Source organism: Encephalitozoon intestinalis, chromosome IV (assembly GCF_000146465.1).
Source record: "Encephalitozoon intestinalis ATCC 50506 chromosome IV, complete sequence".
In the NCBI taxonomy this organism is placed as follows: Eukaryota; Fungi; Microsporidia; family Unikaryonidae; genus Encephalitozoon; species Encephalitozoon intestinalis.
This window is the reverse complement of record NC_014418.1, coordinates 159173-173219: the sequence shown is the minus strand read 5'-3', so window position 1 is coordinate 173219 and position 14047 is coordinate 159173. Positions and strand designations below refer to the sequence as shown.

The following is a 14047-nucleotide window of genomic DNA, read 5'->3' as shown; positions in this document are numbered from 1 at the left end:
GACTGGGAATGAGCCATATTTTATAGACCTAATCAACCCATTATGATAGGTGATAGACATGGAATAGACTATCAGCATCTTAGGGATAAGTCCATCCATATTATAAGCGAGATACAAGCCACATTGTCTCGAGAAAACAACCTGGAGATTAACAACCTTCCCAACATAGAAGCTAGTCTTGTTAAGCTTTGGAAGAATTTACTTCCCTCGGACACCAAACCTACAGAGTCGGACATACAGGTAGGAAACCAGATGTATCCAAACAGCATGCAAACAGTAACCTGCTTAATAGTGTACTACTTACTTGAAAACGACTGTGGTGATATTGTTGACAAGCTCATATCCGAAATAAAAGACGGAAAAGAAGAGGTGATGAAGGTTAGAGATGATTATGTCAGATTCAAAAGAACTGTTTCCGAAGTGCTGGGAAATTCCACAGGGCTTTTGGAGGAGTTTCTTGAGAGCCATCCAAGCAAGGAGCTTGAACTTTATCTTGTGTCCCATGAGTTCCTACTACTAATAAATGGAGGGAGATACGACGAAGCTCTTAAACTATGCTTCGGGAAACTAAAGTCGTTTGTCCCAACATATATCCAAGACGTCAAGCCGCTTCTTAAGTTTCTGGTGAATCCTGGAAATATTCAGGAGTCTCTGGAAAGAAGTAGAGAAAGGCTTATAGAAAACTTCAAATCGAAGTATCTGGAAGTGAGCGGGATGCCAAACGGTTGCTATCTCCAAGAGCTATTTGAAGCTGGAACTTCTGCCTTTCTTCAGCTTTCCAGCTCTGGAAATTTGCTTTTCGATAAAGATGATCCAGCTCTTCCTATAGAGATAAAGATGGAGAAAGGAAGAAATTACCACTCTCTCTTCATATGCCCGGTGCTAAAAACACTCTGCATCGATGGAAATATTCCTGTGATGCTTGAGTGTGGCCATGTAATATCTTTAGAAGCTGCAAGTGTGCTTTCTCAGGAAGGTGTTTTGAACTCCTTCAAATGCCCCTACTGTCCAGAGATGTCCAAGTATGAAAATATTTTGAGGCTTAGAATTTAGTGGAAGGCCCGGATAATCATAAAGCCTTACTACCCCATGAAATACAATGAGCTCCCTGGATTCGACGAACACCCTGAGTCGATCTACAAGTTAGTGGAGTCCATGGGTGTATCTAACATAATATCAAAGAACGAATTAACAGAGGCTATATTGGAGTCCAAAGAATTCAAGGACTTTAGTTCCCTTTCCAACCAAAAGAATACCGAATTTTCAGAAGAGAGTAACAATGTCTAGACATAGGTTTATTATGTCTCTGATGTAGAAATAAAGTGTTTATTCGATTTCCCTAGATTTTGAGATATACAGCAATATCCAGAAGTTCCAAAGCTTCTGAGTCACTAACTTTAAACTCCTTAGGTTCCTTATCTGAGTCTGAAAGATACTTAAATTCCAGAAACTCGACAATCCTCTTCAGATGCCGTGATTTGACCGGAAGCTTAACCTCCCTGGAGATAGATTCTAGGAACATTTCTGGCCGGCTAAAAAATGTTCGAAGTGTTTGACTTTGTATGGAGACGTCATAGTCAAGAACAAACACCTTGTTGTCCGAAGAAATCACCTTTACTTTGCTTTCCATTTCCTCAATAAATAAACCTCAAACAAATTAATCGCTTATAGGCTCCTGGGAGTCCATAAAATCAGTAAACACAACTCCATTGAATTTAAACTTTTCCCCGCTTGGCTCCAACACATATATCTTCTTATCATTAAGGACATATTCTCCCTCCTCAAACTTAATTCCAAAAAGCACCTTCAGCTCGTCTCCTAAGGATCCTGAGCTTTTTACAGCTCTTACATCTTCAATATTTACCACCATGTCGATGGACTTTTCGACGTCAATTCCACTAAACAGTCTATGAAGCCCAGAGGAATCGTAGAAGAGAGTTGATGAATACACAACAACCACTGCTTCCGAACTGGAATACATACGGGTTTCCGAAGATTTCAGAGATCGAACAACCTCCTCCCCATACTTCGAGAGATAGTCGTAATACTTGACTTCTCTAGTGTAAACTTCGTCAAAAACAATGTACAGTTTTTCATCCTTCTTCTTTACATAAAAGTGTATATATGCTTCTTTTGACAGAATATTATTGATGGTGGAGTCTCTAATGATGATATTTATCTTTTTGTCCCCAATGCCTTCAAGTAACTTTCCAAGCAAAAAGTCCTGGCAGACATCTTTGTATGAATCGTTCTGTTTGTCCTTTATGTGGTCGAATTTTATTTCTTTTCTCACGTCTGTATTTACATCTGTTTTTTCTTTGACATGAACTATCCTCTCCTTACCTTTGACAAAACACATCTCTTCAACACTTTCTGGGATTTGGACCGTGGAGACAAAGGTAAACCTCCCTTCAAAGAATGATCTATCGGAATTCATCGAAAGACACAGAAACGGATGAGAAAGATCATGCTTGAGTCTCTTTTTAAGCTTGGTTGTAAGGACATTTACTTGATAATCACTAGACCTTGGAATGGTGTTTGGCCCGATAAATAGGGACTTGTTTGGGAGATACATATACTGCAGCTGAGACTTGTTTCTTGGAAACAATGGAGGGGCCTCCTTGAATCTTTTGATGTGAATGACTGGTATTTCGCCTTGCTCGGTACTTGAGGAGCAGAGTGTGTATTCTTCCATGGGGATTGAGATGTAAGAAAGATTATTGCAGACTTGAAATCCAAACTCATCGTTTACCAAAATGTATTTTGCAATGCAGAATGGTAAAAGGGCTCGGCCAGGATTTGAACCTGGAGCCCTCCGCACCCAAAGCGGAGATCATACCCTTAGACCACCGAGCCTATGATTGCGCCAAGCACATCTACCCTTATTAAAACGCCTGAAGCAGATGTGAAACCTACCTCACAAATATTTCAAGCATCTGGGAGAACAAACAAACATTCTATTCGGCAATGATAATTCTGATGATTATGGGATGCTATGCCATCCAGGACGAGCTAACGAGTAGATGCCAGAGATATGGAATAAGTTTGAACGACTGCTTGAACTCCGTGTATCTTCCCAAACGGGAATACGATGAATATCTTCAGAGCTTTAATTTGCCAATAGTGCGCGATTCAAGTTGTAACAAAGGAAGGTGCATGGCTGTTGTCTACAAAGATGTGAATAAATGCATGAACTGTAGGAAGGAAGATTGTAGAGACGAGTGCAAAGAGCTTGAATGGATGAGAGAAGGACCTTCTAACGGCCCAATGGATTCATATAGAAGGAATTCCGAACCTCCGATTCCCTTCATTCATGTGATCCATCACAAAGATACAAATAAGAGTAATTCTGCACCGGCAACCAAAACCGAAGAGGTACCATTAGTATCTTATAAAAGCATCACAGTAATTGAAACAAAGACGGAGACGGTCTCAGAGCACCCGGCAACAATCTCAAGGGACGAGCAGAAGAAAGATACCCACGTGACCGAGGATGGTAAAACCTGTGAAACTAAAAAAGAGGATACGAAAACTATTTTCAAGACGGTGGAGATTCCAGTGATTTCAGAAAAGGTTTCTCAATTGACACGCTCTGAGAGACCTGAGAAGCAAAGAAAATACGACGACAATATCCGTAAGACTCCTGTAAAGGAAGGGGAGGGCTCTACCCTTATTTCTTCTTCAGTAAAGCGCTCCAAGCTCAAGGACTCTTCACTGGACGATGACAAAATAGATGAAGTCTCCGAAGCAGAAAAAGGTTTTGAAGATGATGAAAAGGAAAAGGGCGAGCCCACTGTTGTGACAGTCACCCGAGTGTTTTATAAGACTGTCAGTGTCGAAAAACCCATTACGTTGTACAGAGAAGTGACAACAACAGTCAAGAGTGAAGTTCCCATTATCAATTACAAGCTAACAACTGTCAAGGAGATTTCAACCTCAACCAAGACAGAGAGTAGCGTTAAGACAGAGACAGTTGTACAGACGCAGTATTCCACAATCATATCTACAAAGGCTCCGCATGGCCAGGAAATTCCGAAGGTGCCGGAGGAAAGTATATCCATGAGAGCTCCAATTATTTCTGGTGAGACATCGAAAAGGAATGAAGAGACTCAGAAGAGTACGAAAACAATAGATTCCTCTAGTAGTGATCCAAGTACTTCTGAATTTCCTAGTGTGGTATATAGAACAATAACTAAACCAACTGTTTCCGTCCTTACGGTTACAAAGACAGAGGAAGTTACAACACAGACAGCTTCTAGAAGTGACCCAAGCCAAAATCCTGGATCCCAAAAGGGAGAAGGGGTTTCTGCCAGTATCTCTTTGCCAGCCTCGATTTCTCTAATATGTACGGAAAAGTGTCTCACCGTCAGTGTTCCTGAGACTTCGGAAAAGAAAGAGGTCTTTTCCTCTGTGGCTGCTTCATTATCGGATACTCAAGGGTTTATGAACACAGGTAGGCAAGACATAATAGCAGAGCTCCTTCCATTAGTTAGAAAGGTGTTAATTGAGGATTTGGAAGAAACAAAATGCACAAAAACTCCCAAGCAAAGCTCTCACTTAGAAATGGCAAGTGACTTGGTGAAGACGGTGACAAAAACAGTAGTAAAGACTGTGGAGAGAGAAACAAAAAACAAGGGAGGCCATAAGACTGTATATAATACAGTTTACTCATATAAGAAGAAGCCAAACTGCAGAAAGGGGGTGGAAGGGAAGAAAAGAAAGGTGTGCAAAGAGTCTGAGGAGCAGTTTGTCACAACAGTCTATGTTTGATTCGATTTTATAATAAAGTCAAGTTCTATTTAAGATGGGGAACTCTAATGGGTAGGGGTTGAAAAGAAACTAGCATGGGTGGGATTCGAACCACACAACCTCTGGGTTATGAGCCCAGCGCGCTTCCATTGCGCCACCATGCTTTAAGATGGCCTATCAAGATCGGCATCTCCCTAGGATTATCTGCATTTTCAATTTCATTCTCAAAACGACCCTTCTTCAAAATGGTTATGAAATTTCATCCAAAGAAGATATCGTTTGGAGTATACTCTGAAAAGGAAATAGAACAGGCTAGTTGCATGGATGTTACGGAGCCATCTACTTTCGACAAGTTCGGGCATCCTGTGCGTGGAGGCCTGTACGACTTGAGAATGGGGCCATTAGACTTCTCGTCCAACTGTAAAACCTGCAATTTGTCGCTTCTAAACTGCCCAGGACATTTTGGACGCATAAAGCTATTTAAGCCTGTTTTCAATCCGATATTCTTCGACTCGCTGCTCTCATTAGTTAGGTGTTGTTGCTTCCAGTGCAGGCACTTTAGAATAACAAATTATGATCGGCTTATTATGTTCTGTAAGTTCTCTCTTCTTAGAAATGGAGAAGAAATAGACGGCTTGGATGAGCTGTATGCTACTTCGGAGGAAGAGGAGCTGTACAGTGTTGTTAGTAAGAGAGTGGAATCCTCAAGGAAAAACAGACCTGGGCCTCCAACAGATAAGTACCAGGAGATGGTGCGCCACTTCTTTTCTAGTATAAATTCAAAAAAGAAATGTGTGAGATGTGGACATGCCAATCCAAAGATCTATAAAGGAACAAACATAAAGATATTAAAGTCCCTCCAAAGGGATGATGAAAATAGTGAGAATGAAAAGGATTCGGAGCTGCTTTTCCCGGATTTTATTAGAGAGCTTGTGGAAGATTTGTTTTCCAATGAAGCCGACTTGATTGGCTCCATCTTCTCTACAAAAGACCCGAATATGTTCTTTTTGACAAGTATACCTGTCACACCCAATAGATTCCGTCCGGTGTCTTTTTTAAATGAGAAGAAGGCCCCGAATCCTCAGACTTTTTCCTTTAACGACATTCTCACCATCAATGAATTGGTGAAAAAAGACCTTTCATACTGGCCAGAGCTGCAAGGTGCTGTTCTTTCGTCGTTTGATAATTCAAACCTAAGGAAACGGAATATCGGTTTGATAACGCCACCGGGACACAAGCAGATTCTTGAAAAGAAGGAAGGGCTGTTCCGCAAAAACATAATGGGAAAGAGAGTTAACTTCGCGGCGAGGACTGTCATATCCCCAGACCCTAATCTAGAGACACGGGAGATAGGAGTTCCTTTTGTGTTTGCGGAAGTTCTGACATTTCCAGAGAGAGTAACTAGCTTCAATGTAAGCAAATTGAAAAAGGCTATTGTGAATGGATCTACCTATCCGGGAAGTTTATACCTACAGGATGGAGATGTAATGCTTAGTTTAAGCCACATGCCTGACGAAAAGAGATTTGCCTTGGCAAACCAGCTCCTGGATGGAAAGAAGGTTGTTTGGAGACATTTGGTGGATGGAGATGTGGTACTTGTGAACAGACAGCCGACTTTACATAGACCAAGCATTATGGCTCATAAGTGCAAGGTGCTGAAAGGAGAAAGGACATTAAGAATGCATTATGCCAACTGTAAATCTTACAACGCAGACTTTGATGGAGATGAGATGAACATTCATTTTCCACAAAGTTATGTTGCTGAGGCCGAGGCTAGACATATTGTCATGAATGACTTCAACTATCTAGTCCCCACCGACGGGAAACCAATAAGAGGCCTTACCCAAGATCACATTGTTGCTGCAGCAATCTTGACGATGAAAAACTCGTTCTTTTCCGAAGAAGATTACTTTACTCTAGTGAATTCTGGATTGGATGGAAGACGAATTACCATAGATAAGCCCTGTATTCTCAAGCCTGTAAGACTCTATTCTGGAAAGCAAGTGCTCTCAGCAATAATAAAGAACCTCGGGCTGGGTTTAAATATTGAAATTGAAACCAAGGTTCCAAAAGACGCATGGAGGGAGCATTCGGAAGAAAGCGTTCTAAGAATTAGTGAAGGGAATATAATTACAGGGATTTTGGACAAGAACTCAATAGGGCCAACTTTCAAGTCCTTAGCCCATGCCTGCGGAGAGATTAGGGGGTTTGCAGCCTCGAATGACCTACTAACATATATAGGAAGAGTTTGCAACAAATATCTTCAAATGTATGGGTTTACAATAGGAGCAGATGATCTTATTCTTAGCAATGATGCGAATGCGAAAAGAAAAAAAGTGATGGAAACCAAAGACAAGAAGGTAAGGGAGCTTCAGAAGGAGTACATGGAAGCGAATCCAGACTTTTACTTATGCGACGACAAAAAAGCTTACTTGGACTCTATAATGAGAAGAGAAATGAACAAGATAACCTCAGAGATAGTTAATGCATCCGTTCCTTCAGGATTGAAGAAAGGTTTTCCGGACAACGGTATGGAATTGATTGTTTCGATAGGATCCAAGGGTTCGATTGTTAATCTGAGCCAGATTTCAGGTGCTCTAGGACAGCAAGAGCTGGAGGGACGGAGAGTCCCGGTGATGGCTAGTGGAAAGACATTGCCTTGCTTCAAGCCGCTGGATCCTGATCCATCCTCTGGAGGGTACATATATCAAGGCTTTTTGGATGGTATCAATCCATCACAATATTTTTTCCATTGCATGGCAGGGAGAGAAGGGCTTATTGATACTGCAATCAAAACTGCCAATTCCGGATATCTACAAAGATGCCTAGTTAAGCACATGGAGGGGATAAAGGTTGAGTATGACAGATCGGCACGGATTGGGAAAAAGATAGTTCAGTTTGTTTATGGCGAGGACGGCCTTGACTGCACGAAGTCAAGCTATTTGGACGATCCTGAGTTTTTCCGAAGAAATGCCTTTCTCTTTAAGGAGCTATCTTTGTCTTCCTTCAAGCTTAGCAACAGATACGAAGATTTCTTGTCTCCTCGGTTCAAAAAAGAGATAGAGTTTTTTGACGAAGAGCTTAAGAGATTTCTGGAAAGTAGGTATGTATGCTCTCTAGCCGACCCAGGAGAATCTGTCGGGATTATAGCTGCACAGTCGATAGGAGAACCCTCCACTCAGATGACTCTCAACACCTTTCATCTAGCTGGTGTAGGAGAAAAGAACGTGACTCTTGGAGTTCCTAGGCTCAGAGAAATTCTATTGGTAGCATCCAAGTCCATAAAGACGCCTTTGGTTACTATTCCTATCAGGAAAAAGTTGAATTTTGATATTGGTACATGCTTAAAGAAGATAACACTGAAAGATTGTGTCAGGAAATTTAGGGTCTCTGAGGAAATTGTGATGATTGACGGGGTCTTTCAGAAGAAAATTAGAATGGTGTTTGACCTGGACAACTTTGTGGACCTTGCAAGCGAGGCTTTGGACCGAAAGTTCCTGAAGATACTTGGAAGTAAACTGAAAATGCTATCTAAAGTAAAATATAAGTTAGGAATGGAAGAGGGAAATAAAGATAGTTCAAAGGAACTAGATGAAAACAAAGAAAACGAGGAAGAGGATGAGAGTGACAGTGATGAGGAAAGTAATTCAAAGAGTGACTATATATGTGTAGATACCAGCGAGAATGAAAACACTGAAAAGGACAGTGATGATACTACTCATCCCGAGACTATTGACGAAATTGACCATACCGATAACTCAAGCAGTACTGAAGAGGAGAATCTCATAAACTTTACAAGGAAGTCAAAAAACATACTTTCATTTGAGATGCTGTATCCTTCTGGATTTAACGAAGTGATATCCTCAATAATCGAATCTATCCTTCCTACAGTTGTGGTGAGAGAAACCAAAGGCATAAAAAAGGCCTCGATCTCCGGAAATACTCTCTTTGTAGAAAGCCCTTCCATCTCCTCTTTGACAGGAAGGATAGAGGTGGCTCCCGGTGTCTATGAGGATCTACTAGATCTCTTAGATATCTACAATTCCGAGTCTAATGATATATACAATGTGTATCTAACGCTTGGGATTGAGGCTGCAAGACATGCTATAATCAACGAAGTAGTGAAGGTTTTCGATGTCTATGGAATTTCAATTGATGCTCGGCATCTTCTTCTTGTAGCTGACTATATGACAAGAAAAGGCGACTACTCTCCCTTCAGTAGGCATGGACTTGGAATTGGCGACTCTCTTATCCAGAAAATGAGTTTCGAAAGCTGCTACTCCAACTTCAAAACAGCTGCAGCATTCCACCTTGAAGATCAATTGTCTAATCCCTCTGCCTCCATAACTGTGGGAAATCCCGTGAAATGCGGGACAAACTCTTTCGATCTTATATACAATGTAGACTTCTTTAATAATAAAGTCTAGATTTTATTTTCTTTTTGTGTTATTTACAGAAGGTCACCTTCTAAGTGAAACCAAAGTCTTTCCAAACTCTCTTAGTTGAAACAGCTTCTGGATACGATCGCTGGGCAATTCACAGATTCTCTTGTAGACAGAAGAGTCATAGTAGAACAGCCTTGTATTTGGGCACGTGTATGGTGCTGGAAGACCTGTGAGATCGCATAACTTCATTCCGGGTCTTACAGATACTCTATTGGAAATCTGGATGTACCTGTGGTCCTTTTCGATAAGCTCTGGGATTAGCTGCTTCAGTGTCCTAAACTTTATGTTCTTGTTTATGTAGGTATTTTTCTTGTAGCATAATTTCTGTTTTTTCATCAAGGGCGTTCAAAAAGTCTAAAATATTATATAATCAACTTAAGAACCTTTAATATCTTATGCAAGCATCTCCAGCTTCTTATTCACCTCGTCCTCAAAAGACTTATTCCTCCTTAGTTCTTCAATCTTTCGGTTCATCTCTTCCCGTTTCAAGGACTCCAACTTCTCTCTTTCCTTCAGCTCATCAGTGAGACTTTTGGCTGCCTCGGCATGCTTCCATCCAAACATACTCAGAAGCTTCCCAAGAGTAACATACCTGTTTGGATTACTTGTGTATTTTACCAATGCACAAGTGACCTTGTGTCGTGGTTGCCCTTCCAGTTCTCTAGGAATCCCCTCATACGTGGTAAGTCGGCTCATTGCCACTTTTCCTCTGGGTTTCTTGTAAGAGATCATTCGCTTGATTATCTTTGCAAGATGCATTCTTGGCTCTCGGAAGTGAAACGGTCCCCTCCTTGGATTAACAATGCATCTTTTGTTAAGATACGCCTTGAATTTATTTACTGCCTTTTCTAAGCTTCCTACAAACACCGCTTCCTCACAGCACACCACTGTCACCCGGACTCCTTCAAGAAGGAGCTTAGCAACCTTTGAAGCAAGCTTTCCTGCCACTTGCCCAGTAGCATCGATTATAAAATGCTCCTTCTTTTCCATTGAAGGGATAAATTTTTTAAGACTCAAAAATTCTTGAAGTCCTATCCAGGAGTCACAAAAGATTGCATTCTATATTAGAATATGCCGCTCTTTGGTTTGCCATCGCCATCCCGCTTCCAAGCAGATTTAGAAGAGACAGAAACATCCTACTTCTTTCATATCTGCTATGCCCATCAGCCATCTCATTGAAGACAAATCTTTCAGGCAACTTCTCAATATCAAGACAGTCTTCCTCTACAACCTCGGAGGATACTTGCGACTCATTTATATTGTCCCCAAAACTGATGTCTCCATATGATTCCATTATTACTGTATCACGGACACCTTCTATGCTTTCTCTTTGGTACATCTCTCTCCTACAGATCTTCGATAGTATCTCAGGTGCAATTGAGAGTTTGGAAACAAGCTCATCTCTTATATCGAGACTTTTCTCCCTAAACACTATATCCCCTGTATTCCTAAGGTTTTCTCGAAATTCTCGGGCGTCAAACTCCAGTTCCAAGTCTTCAATTATTTTCCTCCTTTTCTCTCTTCGCTCCTCTAAGGGAATTTGAGTAATCTCCGTGGCTGTAGAAGCTCTTGTGCTATCCTCGGTTCCAAACCTTCCTTCTTCAACATATGAAATGTCGTTAAATCCCCCAAAGCTTAGGTCTTCTATTTCTTGTATTCCATCTATGTTCTCCTCCTCAGGAAGAATGACAAACTCTTCTGGACTTATCATCTGATCGTCGATATATAACCTTTCTAAGTCAAGTCCCAAGGTTATTCCCTTCGAGGATACCGACCTGAGGCCCTTTCCTTTTTCGCCTTTCTTTCTCCAGATTTTATGTACAACATCACTACACTCATCCTGCAGATACTTTAGTTTCCTTACCAAAATCCTGCTAAGACCAATCACAACAAGACCTCCTTCCCTAATAGAAATATCCTGAGACATCACCTTAAGCACAATTGCAGATATCGATATCTCTTTTAGATGATGCTTCGGAAGTCTTTTTTCTATGAATACAGCTTTGAAAAGAAGATCCTGAGGATTTACAAGACCTAGAATTCCCCTGGTTCTCGCCATTTCAAATATCCTGGGAAGGCAAATATTAAGTACTTTTTGGAGGGAACCATGCACCATCCAGACAATATCCCACAGAGGAAACCATTCGTTGTATTCACAACATATCCAACCCGAGAATCAGCTGAAAAAGCTTCGTACGAGTTAGTCAATAGAAGGCTTGCTGCATGCTGCCAAATATCCAAGATAACCTCCGTTTACTCTTGGGATGGAAGTGTTAAAAGAGAGACAGAGTACAAATTGGCTGCAAAGACCTTTTCCTCCTTGTTTGTTAAAATCCAAGAGTTCATGGCGGAAGACCATCCATATGAAGCTCCTCAAGTGGTCGGAATCGAAATACACTCTATGTCCGAGCAGTACTTGAGGTGGATGAATCTCAATACCGATGCTATCTAGTAGTACTTCGGGCATTATATGCTGAATGTCTACATATGCTTTGTCTTTTCCTCTTCAAACCCTAAAATAGCGTGGATCAGGAGGGCACTAAACAAGACAATCGAAGACAAGGTAATTAGGACATCTTCGGCTGCAGTTGGACTATGAAACAATGGCTAGAAATTACGTGGACAAAACTTACTCTTATAGCCAGTGTGTAAAATACAAACACATATGCTGTTGTTGCAGTCACCATCAATAGCTTTGGATTGATCATCGGGGGCAGGAGAGGTGCCATTCAAGTATCTTGGCCGAATAAACAATAAAAAAAAATTTACTTGAGGGCTTTAAAGAAGGTAAGTGATTTGGTTATGTATCAAGGCTAATTTGTAGAGAAATGCTAGTACCGACAGTAAATAAGTACAAGATAAAGAGACGTTTACTCGAGAAAAAAGCTTTGCTTCTTGAGGACACTGTTCTTGGAAATCATAAGGATCTCGAAATTCCCAACCTGCAACTGAAGGCATTTATGAAGACCATGATCTCTTATGGATATGTCCAGAAAATTCACGTGTGGAGACACTCATACTTCCTTCTAACTCCACTTGGAGAGTCCAGGCTGAGGGAAGAGCTGGTTTTTACCGACGAGTCCATCAATAGCCAAGAGGCTCCGACTGTTGCGGTTTGAAATAAACACCTTCTTTATTGCTAAAGACCAGCGGCTTTGGAATTATTCTTTTTCATCTTTGTGGATATGGCCCTGAATGGAGGGTTGCAGCCACCCATGGATTGACAATGGTGCTTGTACGTCCTGTGGATTGTGCTTGGAATCAGATTGCGACAACTACATGGCATCATATACTTTTCACAGGCCTGTAATTCCAAGGAGAATGAAGTATTTCGTTGTAGACAAAGCAGAGAGATATAGCAGAAATGTAGAGTCTTTACTTGGGATTCTGAATGTTTCAGGCTATTCCGAAGAGGTTAAACTCCTCTTGAGAACAAAGGATTTTGAACACAGAATTGGAGCCAACGATAAGATACTGGCAATAACTTACAATGTACTTAGAAGACACCAGTATCCAATATCATATAGCGATCTCAAGCCTCTTACAGAAAGGACGGGGCTGGGGCTCAAGAGAATTCTTTTGAGAGAGTTTGAATATGTAGAACTGTCTTCGGAATATCTCTCTAGAATCTTCAGCAGAGTTAGAGATTTTTGTCTCTCACAAGGTCTTAAAGGTAATCATTTACTAGAGGAGTTTCTTTCAATATCCAAAAGCAACAAGTGTACGAGCTCCTACTGTCTTTGCATAGCATACTTCATTAGAGACGAGAACTTACCAGACTCCCACAGAAGGCTCAATCTTGGGGAGATCATAAGTGTATCTTCTTTGAAGAGAATAGTCAAAAAGATCCAAGGAGACCTCCAAAGAAATGGAGACAGGCCATCTGAAACAAAGAAAAAATTGAGAATTAAAGATAGAGCAAGAAAATACATTATGAGGAAGCTGCAGGAGCAGCCACAAAAAGATTAAGTGAATTCTTTATTTTTGGGAAGACATCTAAATCTCTAGTTTTGGAAAAATAACATTGTCCAGGGATAGGAGCTTTGGTCTGTTTTTGGCATCCATTGCCTCGCGCTTGATGAGACTAACAACTTTTTGGATTCCTTTTAGAGATTCACTTAATATATCAAGCTCAAATAGATACGGTTGAAATTGGTTAATCGTAACAGACACATTCCATTCAAGATCCTTTTCAAAGCTTTCTCTCTTTGCCATCGCATATGCCATTGGATGGAATCTCATAATCCATAGGACTCCCCAAAGTATCTTGTGGCAGCATGAGGACTTGACCTGCAGAGAGACATTACAGAGCTTCTTAACAAATGCTTTGGTTACAACAAGTGGGACAGAACCATTATCTAAAACCATTAGAATAAAAAACAGTCTCCTCTCAGTATCGTTTTCAATGTTTTCGGGTCTAATACAATCCAGGAGAGTGCTAAGAAAGCCATCAAACTCAAATCCAAAGTCCCTCTTCATCACAAAAATTACTTTGGCGGCATCCATCGAAAAGTTGCACTCAGGACTAAAGTACTTCTCTACTGCTGGATAGATGTTACGAGGATCTCGCATGCATGACATGAGGTCCAGAAGCATCTCCATAAGTCTCTTGTGGTCCTTATGCGATGTCTTATCAAAGGCATTAATAAGAATTTCGTCTAGCTCGTACTCTACCATTTCTTCTGATGAACATTCCAAAGATGCCTGCACAAGGTCTTCTAATGCATCCATTATCTTCTCAGGAAGATTTTCAACTTTGCTCTCCAAAACTAGTTCTAGTTTCTCAACAGCTTCATCCATTCCCAGGGAAACAAGAGGGAAATAGAAAATAAGAATTGTATTTGGTCAATCAT

General features: G+C 40.9%; 14 protein-coding genes and 2 non-coding genes across 16 annotated transcripts; 7 read left to right on the top strand and 9 right to left on the bottom strand.

Annotated features, from left to right (window-relative positions):
• Positions 1-42: 42 nt before the first annotated feature.
• On the top strand, positions 43-1053 carry Eint_041440 (RING zinc finger-containing protein; the record flags this gene model as incomplete). Its single annotated transcript, XM_003072745.1, has 1 exon — positions 43-1053. One exon carries the CDS (start codon positions 43-45, stop codon positions 1051-1053), a length of 1011 nt encoding a protein of 336 aa, XP_003072791.1.
• Positions 1054-1089: 36 nt separating this feature from the next.
• Eint_041435 (uncharacterized protein) lies at positions 1090-1287 on the top strand (the record flags this gene model as incomplete). Its single annotated transcript, XM_009163574.1, has 1 exon — positions 1090-1287. The coding sequence occupies one exon, from the start codon at positions 1090-1092 to the stop codon at positions 1285-1287; it is 198 nt and encodes a 65-aa protein (XP_009161838.1).
• Positions 1288-1339: 52 nt separating this feature from the next.
• Eint_041432 (Skp1-like protein) lies at positions 1340-1630 on the bottom strand (the record flags this gene model as incomplete). Its single annotated transcript, XM_009163575.1, has 1 exon — positions 1340-1630. One exon carries the CDS (start codon positions 1628-1630, stop codon positions 1340-1342), a length of 291 nt encoding a protein of 96 aa, XP_009161839.1.
• A 27-nt stretch (positions 1631-1657) lies between these two features.
• Positions 1658-2695, bottom strand: Eint_041430 (uncharacterized protein; the record flags this gene model as incomplete). Its single annotated transcript, XM_003072744.1, has 1 exon — positions 1658-2695. One exon carries the CDS (start codon positions 2693-2695, stop codon positions 1658-1660), a length of 1038 nt encoding a protein of 345 aa, XP_003072790.1.
• An 89-nt stretch (positions 2696-2784) lies between these two features.
• On the bottom strand, positions 2785-2856 carry Eint_041420. The gene has a single exon. It is a non-coding gene; the product is annotated as a tRNA-Pro (tRNA).
• A 111-nt stretch (positions 2857-2967) lies between these two features.
• On the top strand, positions 2968-4770 carry Eint_041410 (uncharacterized protein; the record flags this gene model as incomplete). The annotated part of the gene is made up of 1 exon (XM_003072743.1): positions 2968-4770. One exon carries the CDS (start codon positions 2968-2970, stop codon positions 4768-4770), a length of 1803 nt encoding a protein of 600 aa, XP_003072789.1.
• A 70-nt stretch (positions 4771-4840) lies between these two features.
• Positions 4841-4913, bottom strand: Eint_041400. Its single transcript has one exon. It is a non-coding gene; the product is annotated as a tRNA-Met (tRNA).
• Positions 4914-4994: 81 nt separating this feature from the next.
• Eint_041390 (DNA-directed RNA polymerase subunit alpha) lies at positions 4995-9176 on the top strand (the record flags this gene model as incomplete). The annotated part of the gene is made up of 1 exon (XM_003072742.1): positions 4995-9176. The coding sequence occupies one exon, from the start codon at positions 4995-4997 to the stop codon at positions 9174-9176; it is 4182 nt and encodes a 1393-aa protein (XP_003072788.1).
• A 33-nt stretch (positions 9177-9209) lies between these two features.
• Positions 9210-9530, bottom strand: Eint_041380 (uncharacterized protein; the record flags this gene model as incomplete). The annotated part of the gene is made up of 1 exon (XM_003072741.1): positions 9210-9530. One exon carries the CDS (start codon positions 9528-9530, stop codon positions 9210-9212), a length of 321 nt encoding a protein of 106 aa, XP_003072787.1.
• A 57-nt stretch (positions 9531-9587) lies between these two features.
• Positions 9588-10184, bottom strand: Eint_041370 (60S ribosomal protein L13A; the record flags this gene model as incomplete). The annotated part of the gene is made up of 1 exon (XM_003072740.1): positions 9588-10184. The coding sequence occupies one exon, from the start codon at positions 10182-10184 to the stop codon at positions 9588-9590; it is 597 nt and encodes a 198-aa protein (XP_003072786.1).
• Positions 10185-10236: 52 nt separating this feature from the next.
• On the bottom strand, positions 10237-11253 carry Eint_041360 (uncharacterized protein; the record flags this gene model as incomplete). Its single annotated transcript, XM_003072739.2, has 1 exon — positions 10237-11253. The coding sequence occupies one exon, from the start codon at positions 11251-11253 to the stop codon at positions 10237-10239; it is 1017 nt and encodes a 338-aa protein (XP_003072785.2).
• Positions 11254-11301: 48 nt separating this feature from the next.
• Positions 11302-11646, top strand: Eint_041350 (CutA-like periplasmic divalent cation tolerance protein; the record flags this gene model as incomplete). The annotated part of the gene is made up of 1 exon (XM_003072738.1): positions 11302-11646. One exon carries the CDS (start codon positions 11302-11304, stop codon positions 11644-11646), a length of 345 nt encoding a protein of 114 aa, XP_003072784.1.
• A 29-nt stretch (positions 11647-11675) lies between these two features.
• Eint_041345 (uncharacterized protein) lies at positions 11676-11902 on the bottom strand (the record flags this gene model as incomplete). Its single annotated transcript, XM_009163573.1, has 2 exons — positions 11676-11801; positions 11828-11902. 2 exons carry the CDS (start codon positions 11900-11902, stop codon positions 11676-11678), a joined length of 201 nt encoding a protein of 66 aa, XP_009161837.1.
• A 120-nt stretch (positions 11903-12022) lies between these two features.
• Eint_041340 (40S ribosomal protein S10) lies at positions 12023-12313 on the top strand (the record flags this gene model as incomplete). The annotated part of the gene is made up of 1 exon (XM_003072737.1): positions 12023-12313. One exon carries the CDS (start codon positions 12023-12025, stop codon positions 12311-12313), a length of 291 nt encoding a protein of 96 aa, XP_003072783.1.
• A 76-nt stretch (positions 12314-12389) lies between these two features.
• Positions 12390-13163, top strand: Eint_041330 (uncharacterized protein; the record flags this gene model as incomplete). Its single annotated transcript, XM_003072736.1, has 1 exon — positions 12390-13163. The coding sequence occupies one exon, from the start codon at positions 12390-12392 to the stop codon at positions 13161-13163; it is 774 nt and encodes a 257-aa protein (XP_003072782.1).
• A 27-nt stretch (positions 13164-13190) lies between these two features.
• Positions 13191-13994, bottom strand: Eint_041320 (uncharacterized protein; the record flags this gene model as incomplete). Its single annotated transcript, XM_003072735.1, has 1 exon — positions 13191-13994. One exon carries the CDS (start codon positions 13992-13994, stop codon positions 13191-13193), a length of 804 nt encoding a protein of 267 aa, XP_003072781.1.
• Positions 13995-14047: the final 53 nt, after the last annotated feature.